The sequence below is a fragment of the Mastomys coucha genome, unplaced genomic scaffold (assembly GCF_008632895.1).
Source record: "Mastomys coucha isolate ucsf_1 unplaced genomic scaffold, UCSF_Mcou_1 pScaffold6, whole genome shotgun sequence".
Taxonomy (NCBI): domain Eukaryota; kingdom Metazoa; phylum Chordata; class Mammalia; order Rodentia; family Muridae; genus Mastomys; species Mastomys coucha.
The window spans coordinates 15,579,626-15,590,511 of NW_022196912.1; the positions used below are offsets into that span (position 1 = coordinate 15,579,626).

At 41.7% G+C, this 10,886-nt stretch overlaps 1 protein-coding gene across 1 annotated transcript in view; it reads left to right on the top strand.

Annotated features, from left to right (window-relative positions):
• Eif2ak2 (eukaryotic translation initiation factor 2 alpha kinase 2) overlaps positions 1 to 10,886 on the top strand; it is a 30,350-nt gene that overhangs the window by 15,055 nt on the left and 4,409 nt on the right. Inside the window, exons 10-13 of the mRNA XM_031356301.1 lie at positions 2,315 to 2,437; positions 3,309 to 3,434; positions 4,986 to 5,166; positions 10,342 to 10,473. Coding sequence (XP_031212161.1) covers positions 2,315 to 2,437; positions 3,309 to 3,434; positions 4,986 to 5,166; positions 10,342 to 10,473 — 562 coding nt within the window. The remainder of the gene's footprint in view (positions 1 to 2,314; positions 2,438 to 3,308; positions 3,435 to 4,985; positions 5,167 to 10,341; positions 10,474 to 10,886) is intronic.

Below are 10,886 nucleotides of genomic sequence, written 5' to 3' on the forward strand. Positions count from 1 at the left end.
GGGAAGGAGATAGGTGTAGAGGGAGGAGAGGGATGTCTGTGCGGATGGAGACAAGTCCATGTGGACCTCTTCTCCAGCTTCACACAAGACTTCACTAGGGGAAAAAAGGAAAGGGGGTTCATCTTCTGTAGATGGTGATTCAGTTAAAAATTAAATACTTATGATGAAGAAAACCTGTGGGAGGCAGCAGAACATGGTGTACAAACTCTGAGTACTTACCAAGCGCCGAATCCATACCTGCAACTGTTGTGGGAATGTGGCTTATGGTGAGAACAAATAGAATTGAATTCTTCCTCTGAAAAAGTTTTGAGGTGGCCACTGGCATTAAGGAAATACTTATATTTAAACACATCTATATTTAGAATCTGGGGAGATGGCTCAGCTGTGCAATCATGAGGGGCCTACATTTGAATTCCAAGTGCACCTATACATAGACAGGTGTAGCAGCGCATACATCTGTAACTCCAACGGTGGCTGAGGTGGAGGGAGTGTGGAGACAAGTGGATCCACAGCCAGCATAGCCAGTGAGCTCCAAGTTCGCTGAAAGATCCAGCCTCAAAAAGTAAAGTGCATCACAGCCAAACATCGGACTGAGCACAGGGACCCCAAGGAAGGAGTTAGGGAAAGGACTGAAGGAGCTGAAGGGGCCTTATCTGGTATCAATGAGAGGCCCTTGGTCCTGTGGAGTCCATGAGGCAGGAGTGTGTGTGTGGGGAGCACCTTCAAAGAAGCAGGGGGAGGGTGGATGGGATGGGGGTCTGCAGAGGGGAAATCATCGGGAAAAGAGACAACATTTGAAATGTAAATAAATAAAATATACAATTAAAAAAAGAAAAAAGTGCCAGGAGGTGGTGGCGCATGCCTTTAATCCCAGCACTTGGGAGGCAGAGGCAGGCGGAGGTCAGCCTGCTCTACAGAGTGAGTTCCAGGACAGCCAAGGCTACACAGAGAAACCCTGTCTCGAAAAAAAACAAAACAAAACAAAAACAAAAACAAACAAAAAAACAAAACAAAGAAAAGAAAAAAGTATACAAGAAAAACTTATAACAGAAAAAAAAAAGGAAAATGCAAGGTGGATGTGATGGCACATACCTTCAATCCCAGCACCCAGGAAGCAGAGGCAGGCAGATCTCTGAGTTCAAGGCCAGCCTGAGCTACAGAGAGAGTTCCAGGACAGCCAGGACTACACAGAGAAACCCTGTCTCAAAAACCAAAACAAAACAAAATAAAAAAGGTGGAGAGGTAGCTAAGGAAGACCTCTGTCTTCAATCTCTGGCTTACACATACACACATGCCCGCGCATACACACACACACACCATACACACATGCATACACACACACCATACACACATATACACATGGATACACACACACAAACACACACTATACACACACATAAAAGCACACACCATACATGCACATGAGTGCACACGCATGTTCACACATATGCACACACATACATGTGCACAACCACACTCACATAATCGATATTCACATATTTATATGACACACATACACTGTAATCATAAAATATGGCCAGAGTTAAAGAAGAACAGTAGTATGGTAAGAAATGGAAAGATAGTCCTAAGGCCACCTTTCTGTGGAGAGAGTATGTGCTTGAAGTGTAATGAAAAGATCACGGTATAGTGGGATGAAATTGGAGAAAGAACTGGGGATGTGCTATGTGGTGCTTTGTGGGGCATTTAAGGGCTTCCCGAGTTTTGCCGAATGCAAAGGTAAGGTTTGTAGAAGGTTTAGGGGAGAGGGAGACACTATTGGATTAAGTCTTCACAGCTAAAGTAGGGCAGGAGAAGTTAGGTTATCAGTCAGGAAGCCACCACTGCAGGAGCCTGATGGCTGAGCTGGAGTAAAGATGCCAGAAGTGAAGAAACATCAGCAGATGGGAGTGCTTCAGGTTAGAAGAATTCACAGGGCTTAAGGATGAGTTATGGGGAAACGGAGGGAATGAAATTGGTCGTTCTAGGCAACCTTGGCTTTCTGCTTTCTCTGAGGTACTTGTGGCACATGACTGAGTAATTCTTGTTAACTTTAATACTTGTTGAGGGTGGGGGCCATTTCTTCTTTGTAGCTGCTGAGAGGGGCTTCATCACGCCTTACGTACAGCCAGAGAGGGTGATCTGTTATACTGAGATCTCTGTTTAATGAGGGAGGTAAAGAGAAGGAGGAAGAGGAAGGTGGCTTTGGTGACTCGGGAGTTCTATCAGACGTTATTAAAAACAATAAGGGGAGAATCATTTCCATCTGACATGAAATACTAAACCTCAGAATAACAGCAAAATCAATCTTACCTAGGTTTAACAACGATTTTGAAGACATAGAAGAAATTGGCTCAGGTGGATTTGGCCAAGTTTTCAAAGCAAAACACAAAATTGATGGAAAGATGTATGCTATTAAGCGTGTTAAATATAACACCGAGTGAGTACCCATTTTGCTCTTTTGAACAGTGTGTTGAACTCCCAACTCTCATCTTTATGACATATTTATCCTCCATTGTTTGCTAATTTCTTTCTGGTCCTTCTTAATTTTTTTTTCCTGACTACAAGAGTTTGGTTTATCCTGAAATGACCTTACCTTACATTGGGTATTTATTTCAGTTTAAAAATATGATTATATCATTTTGAGAAACCTGAAGTTGTTGACTTAACTTGGTTTAAGGTGGTTTCCTCAATTTTCTCCATTTTGAGGCTCCCTTCTCTTTGACATCTCAAGCTTGTATCAGGTTGATATAAAACCAACCACAGGCTAATTTCAAGAAAATAGCACAGTCTCTTAACTCTTGAGCCCTATTCTTGTAATGCTTTCATTGCACAGAGTCTTGGTTTCTTTGCATAAACTAGTCCCTCGATTTATCTTCCTCACACATTCTAAGGTAGGTTCTGCTTGGGTTGTCTACCCTTGCTGCCCAAATGGGACTCATTTGTGAATTCCAAAGATTTTTAACACATCTTCTAAACAGAAGATCAACTGTATGTAGCTATTGAAAACTGTTACAGACAGTCAAAAAAAAAAATATATACAAATGATGTTTACCTTCGGATATCTATCATTTAAGCCACTGTCTTTCTTATACATACTTATAATGAGAACAGCTGTGGTTTCAGATATGGCTTTACTGCACATTGTTTTCTTCCCTTTTGATTTCCGGCTCTCATGCTAAAACTTGGCATGGGAACCACGGTAACTACAGAGAGAGGAGCCTGGGTGGTTGCATCCCATTATGTAAGGTGTTCTGTGGCTATCAGCGGGTGTGTAATGGCACGTTTGTTTTCTGGGTCCTTTTAAATAGGAAGGCAAAGCGTGAAGTACAAGCGCTGGCAGAACTCAACCACGTCAACATTGTTCAATACCGTATTTGTTGGGAGGGAGAGGACTATGATTATGATCCCGAAGAGAGCATGAGAGATACAAATCGGTAAGAAGTTCTCAGAGCTGCGATGGGATGGAAGGCACTTGGTATTATTGTGTGGGGGCCACTAGAGGGGGCTGTTGCTCATCACAGCCTTCAAAAGACATCGTGGTTTCCTGTTCTATAGGCAAGAAGACAGTCTATAATCTTTCCCTGTTCCTCTCCATCTTCCAAACTTGCTTTTAGTTTCTTTGTTTTAGACTCAGTATATACCCCAGACTGGTCTCAGGGCAGGCCTCCTGCCTCAGCTCCCCAAGTGCTGTGATCACAGGCACTTTCCAGTATGCCTAGCTCAAACTTGCCTTAAAGTCATTTTAATGGAATGGAGAGATGGATCAGTAGTCAAAAGCCTGGATTGCTTTTGCAAATGTGTCACAACTACCTGTAATTCCAATTCGAGGAATTACCGGCTACTCTGGCTACTGTGGGTACCAGCATTCATATACACAATCTTACACAGAGATGAAGACACATCGTTAGAAAATAAATATTTTTTTAAAAAAACTTTTACATTTTCCTTAGCTCTTTTTAAGATCTCATGTTCTGCATTCCTGACTCCCTTGTTTTTCATATAGCTAGTGTTGTAGTTTATAAGAGTAAAGACTGATTTAACACATTGATGCTGAACCCGAAAGGCTCGTCTTGCACTGCTAAAACTTTGTTTCTCAGAGGCTTTTGGCAGTACACCTTTGGCAGATAGCTATGCCACTGTGATGGAGTGGTGAGTTGCCCAGGGCATGCCCTGATGTCCTCATTCATGGATTTCTTGGGGACAGTCTTCTCACTGAAATCCTGATGTCACTGGAAACCTTATTGTTCACCATCTCCTGGGGTGTCCTGTCCCCTCCTTGTGCCATTGAGAACTCTAGGGCTTACTGACCATCAGAAGACAAAGGCTTCGTTAGCTTTAAGTGAATTATTGGCCACATCATCACATTTGCTAGCATATGTGTGTTCAGAAAATATAAATTCAGTATGGAAGGCAACTTAGTTCATAAGATATGTAGAAACTGCGGCTAGCAAAAACAGTCTTTCAACATTATATAGCAACCAATTTATTGGCGCATCTGTAGGAGTTTCTAAATGGGAATGTCATCTCAGGCTTGTTTTGTTTTTTGTTTTTTTCTTCTATCTATTGTGTCTCTAATCCCCATGATGATAAGGGAAGTACCTAACTCATTTTTTTAAGTGTTCTGTGCCATTTGTAAAACAGGTGTTCAGTTAATTGTTGACGAATTAAAATGTTTCAAACTTACTTTATATAATAGTTAAAAAAACTAGATTTCTGCAATTAATACTACTCATATCTATTATCAAAAGTGATCAAAGATCTGAAGCATTAAAGAATGTATAGGATCCTACTTTATAGATAAACAATTGAAGCTCTGGATACTTGGGAAATTATGACTTATATAAAGTGGTTTGTTTTATTTCAAGTTTATTATATTCAGATTTTTATTCTGAGACATGCTTTGGGTTTCATAAGATATAGTAGAACTTTTAAAAGTTAATTTATTTTTATTGCTACTTTTAATGTCCTGTGAATTTTGTACCCAGATACAAGACCCGGTGCCTCTTTATTCAAATGGAATTCTGTGATAAAGGAACTCTGGAGCAATGGATAGAAAACAGAAATCAGAGTAAAGTGGACAAAGCTTTGATTTTGGACTTATATGAACAAATAGTGACAGGAGTGGATTATATACATTCGAAAGGTTTAATTCATAGAGATCTTAAGGTAAGCAGGAAATTTACCTTGTTGGTTGATAAACACGCAGTTTACTAGCTTTAAAAATGTATCTTTAGTTTTAGATTTGTGATCAGTTAGGCGTGATAAAATTGCATCTCTCTAATCTGCTGGGCTTAAAGTGGGTCTGGAACTTACCCAAATGCTGTCCCATGTAACTGCTTGGCAGGTATCTGGGACCTATGAACTTATTGTGACAATGATCCTATTAGACGTCTCATTCCTTTCAGGCTATGTTTAGTTTGATGGGGTCGTTGCCTCATTGAAAGCAAAAACACTTTTCATATTCTGAAAAATTATTGTGGTGGCCAGGTCCAGCTGGCTGCCCTGACCCAGCCACTGCTGTGGCTCTGCTCTGCTCTATTGTGCTTCAGCAGCTGCATCTGAGGGCAGGCACAGCTAAAGAGTCCATGGCTTAGTGTTGGCATGATTGGGATTTTCTGCCCCACGATTAGAAAAACCATCCAAGCCTTCAAATATGCATAGCGTGTTTGCTTTCGGGGTTTGGACTACTAGGTTCCTCAGCTTCCTTTTCACTAGCAAGAACGAAGAGGCGCCCAACAGCTCCATGATTCTCTTCTTTATCACAAACCTACTGTCTTAGTCAGGGTTTGTATTCCTGCACAAAACATCATGACCAAGAAGCAAGCTGGGGAGGAAAGGGTTTATTCAGCTTACACTTTCATGTTGTTGTTCATCATCAAAGGAGATCTGGAACCCAAGCAGGTCAGGAAGCAGGAGTCATGGAGGGATGTTTCTTACTGGCTTGCTTCCCCTGGCTTGCTCAGCCTGCTTTCTTATAGAACCCAAGACTACCAGCCCAGAGATGGCACCACCCACAATGGGCCCTCCCCCTTGATCACTAATTGAGAAAATGCCTTACAGCTAGGTCTCTTGGAGGCATTTCTTCAACTGAAGCTCCTTTCTCTGTGATAACTCTAGCTTGTGTCAAGTTGACACACAAAACCAGCCACAAACACATCACTGTTAAGCCTCAACCCTTACTTTCTTATTGATCCTAAGATCTAAATAACTTTAAAAGTCCCACAGCCTTTATATAATTAAATTTTCAATTCCTTTAAAATATCCAATATCTTTTAAAATTCAAAGTCTTTTTACAATTTAAAGTCTTTTAACTGTGGGCTCCACTAAAATACTTTCTTACTTCAAGAGGGAAAGATATCAGGGCACAGTCACAATCAAAAGCAAAATCAGACTCTAACCATCCAATGTCTGGGATCCACTCATGATCTTCTGGGCTCTTCCAAGGGTCACTTCCCCAGCCCTGCCCTTAGTAGCACACACCTTGTCTTCTAGGCTCCAGCTGTCTGTATTCCACTGCTGCTGTTCTTGGTGGTCATCTCTTGGCACTGGCATCTCCAAAACACTGCTGTCTTTTGCTGTAACTAGGCTTCACCAATAGCCTCTCATGGGCTCTCTTCATGGTGCCAAGCCCCAACTCCTTTGCATCCTGGGCCATCAATTGCAACTGAGGCTGCCCCTTCACCAATGGCCTTCCATGGCCTCTCACTGTGCTGAGCCTCAGCTGCTCTTCATGACCCCTTCATGCCTTCAAAATCAGTACCATCTGGGTGACTCTTACACATTAACAATTCCAGCTGCAGCAGAAGGCACATTCTTGGCTATCTCTGGAACACAGCCTCTTTGTGCTCTCAGAAAACACTTCCCAGAAGATTTCACCTCAGTGATGCTGGTCTCTTCTTAATCACCACTAATTTCTAGCTCCAGCTAACCAGTATCAATAGTCCTAGTAATGCAAAGATTTTGAGTTAGTTGTTATCTTGTTAATCACAGCTGATTCTTCAGCCCTAGCTAACCTAAACCACAGAATCTTCACAATCAAAATAGCAATGGCCCTGATAAGAGTCTTAATCTTCCCTCTGAAATTTCACAAGGCAGGCCTCCATTGTTTGCACTTTTCTCAACATTATCTTCCAAGCTCTTACAGAACACCCCATAGAGCTCTTAACATCAAAGGGCTCTTCTAGCCCAAAGTTCCAAAATCCTAAAGTCCTTCCACAGTCCTCCTGAAAACATGGTCAGGTTGTCACAGGAATACCCCACTATGCTGGAACCAATTTGTCTTAGCCATGCCAAGTCCCACCTGATGGCTTTGCTCATGTCCTTCACTGGAAGAGCTTCTGATGTCCCCTTTTGTCCTGATTCCTTTACTGAATCACTCTGTCACTGCCCTTTTCTGCTCTAGGCAGAAATCTAGGTGGAACTTGGCTGTGTATTCCACCTGTCTAAAATATCCCGAACGAGGAAGTCTTTAAAGCAGTCTCTGAGAAAATAAGTACCCTTGCTTATAGCTGCTTGCTGAACCTAGTTAAAATTAAGTGGACTTCAAAACATATGAGTTCTTCTGTTTTCCTTGCATTCATGAGCTTAATAATTCTCTGTAGCAATATCTGAAAGTGTTCTTGAATGTTAGAACATTTTTAGAACATGTTCCAAAAGGTAAATTATGGCCAGGGTGGATGACATATACTTGAAATCCCAACATTTGAGAACCTAAGGTAGGAGGATTACGAGTTTGAGGCCAGCCTGATCCACACAGCTCAATTGTATCTCAAAAACATTTTAATTTTCATTTTTACCCAGCATTCCTCCACTTCAGTGTAAGTCATACATAGAATTGAACAAGCAGTTAACTTCTTACCCATAACTCCCTCAAAACCTATCACAACAGGCTGGGTGAAAAACAGAGTCAAGATTCCATTTGTCTTTTCTGTAAAAGCTGACATGGAAGGAATTTGCAAAGTGTATAAGAAATATAAGGATATGCTAATGTTTTTTAAAATGTGTTATGCATGTTAGCATGTTCTGAAGTATTCAACTTGGGAAAGAGAATAAGCCATGAAACACTTACTCTACATTCTATATAAAATTAATTATATATAATGTATAATAAATTATATATAATATAGCATATATGTATGTGCATATATATACATATATACATATGTACATATATATACATATATACATATATATATGTAGTTGTTCTACTAAGTTACAACAACTTATTCACTTGCCAATAAATGAGAAGTTTGGGTATTCCTCCCAGGCCCGCCTCAGAGTGCATAACGAGTTCTGGAACACACTTCCTGACTCAAGTGCCAGCTTTCCTGCATCTGCTCTGGCTGGGTTGTGTGTCACAAAGCGATCTTTTCTTATGGTCTTTTCTATTTACAGATCAGTTCATCCTGATCTGAGATCCTTTCATGAACATTTTTTAAAACTATAATGCTGCTTCCTCTCATCTCTGAAGAGATTAGAATGTTTGCAGGTGTCTCTCAAAGGACAATGTTTACACAAGAGAGCCATTCTTACATGAAGCCTCCAGGAGTTCACTTCTTACCAGGTTAGAATCTTAAGCTCTAGGCCTCATGGCTGCAGGCATAGTGGTTTCTAGAGAGAGAGCTTCCTCTGGTCTCTGTATTTTACCTTGGTACCAGAGGGGTCAGCCCTGGCTAGAACCTCAGACCTGCCCTCTGCTCACTGGATGAAGGTTACACATCTTCCTTGTCCCTTAACCTCACACTATATCTTACTAAACAAGTAGAGTGTCAGTCATTGTGTTTTCTTTTTAATAAAAAGCAATCTGATGTTATTCCTTGTCTCATCCAGCTTAGCTGTTTACACAGATTCAGTCTCCTGTTTCTCAGAGTTGGGTCACAGCTGCTGTACTGAGGTAGAGAGAGCTACCCCATTCATCTGTGAAGATGGACATGTGGACTTCAGTGTAGCTTGGGAACATTGTCTCTCTGTGTCTATCACATACAAATCTGCTTCTTCTGTTACTGACTTTATAGGTTTGAATCAACTGACTGAACTTGAATCTTTGCTAATGGTTGCACAGGGGTCCTCAGAAGCTCCTTACGGCTTTCCTGGGCTCTTCCTCTTATTCTTCTTTCCTTACCTAGGCCCTCTCTCACTGGTGTGTGCATATGTGTGTGTGTGTGTGTGTGTGTGTGTGTGTGTGTGTGTATGTATATTTGGGCTTAGTGGGTAAAGATGTTTGTTGTACAAGACTAGTGATCTAAGTTCAATTTCTGAAGCCCACATATAGGTGGAAAGAAAAAAACTGATGTCACAAAATTGTCCTATACATTTTAAATATGCTTAAAATTGCACCTTAGAGTGACTAGAAGTGTAGTTCATTCACTAGAGTGCTTGCCTAGGATGCATGGAGCTCTGAATTTGATCCCCAGTTGTGCATAAAGCAGGCATGGTAGTTCATGCTCTAAATCCCAGGACTCAGAATGTGGAGGTGGCAGGATTAGAAGTTCCAGGTCATCCGTGGCTATGTACTGAGTTCGAGACTAGCATGGGATATGTGAAACCCTGTAGGAAAAAAACAAAACAGTCCCCTTCCTCACCCATGCAGCCCAAACAACAGCAGCAACAAAAACAAAATGACAAAAGGAAATGCATAGAAAGGTGTTTTGTGGTCATTATCAGCATCTATTTAACAAGGTGGAGAGGATATACTTCCTAAAGACTTGGAACTGGAGAAAAATCCTGCATGGGCTACCCTGCAGTATTGCTGGGAACTTACCCATTCAGAGACTCACAAGATTGGAAGGGGTTTTAGTTCCCATCAGATCCTGAGTCACATCTACAGAATTCCATCAGGTGGATGCCCAGCCCCGTTCTGGGACAGGGAGCTCTAACTCCTATTCCTTGCACCTCTCACTTGGCTAGGGTGTATGAAAGCAAGGATCCATACTCATGCCCACCCTCCAGTCTGTATCCCTTGCCTGGGACCCTGCAAACTGAATTTTTCACTTGACAGCTGATCTGATGTTTGGAAGCAGATATAACCCAAGCCACCTTCGCTGTCATTTAAAAGTCTTAAATTCTCTGATTTGGGAAGCCTGTGGAAGGATAAATGCAATCCATACAAATCAGCACAAAAGATAGTTGAGGCTGGGTGGTGTTGGCGGTGTACAACTTTAATCCCAGCACTCTGGAGGCCGAGACAGGCAGATCTCTGAGTTCTAGACCAGTGTGGTCTACAAGTGAGTTCCAGGACAGCTGAGGTTACACAAAGAAACCCTGTCTCATTCCCAAATGTAGTTGGGTCCTGTGGTAATAGTTGGTCCAACTGGCATATGGTAAATTAATTTTTTTCTATAGCCAGGTAATATATTTTTAGTAGATGAAAAACACATTAAGATTGGAGACTTTGGCCTTGCAACAGCCCTGGAAAATGATGGAAAACTGCGAACAAAGAGTACAGGAACTGTTCTATACATGAGTCCAGAACAGGTAAAGCCCTTTTTCTACCTTTTTCTATTTAATTCCTCTTTAACTTCTCTCTCTCCCTCCCTCCCTCCCTCCCTCCCTCCCTCCCTCCATCTCTCTCTCTCTCTCTCTCTCTGTCTCTCATTTGTACAAATTTATGTAGGTGTGTGTACATATGTGTGGTGTGTGCATGTTTATGCATGAGCATATGGAGGCCAGAGGTTGTGTCAGGATGTCAGGAATCTTGTCTGATTGCTCTCCACCATACACACACACACGCACGCGCACACACACACACACACACACATGCACACACACACACACACACACAGACACACACACATATGCACACACACACACACATGCATGCACGCACACATGCACACACACACGCACGCGCACACACACACATGCACATATGCACACACACACACACA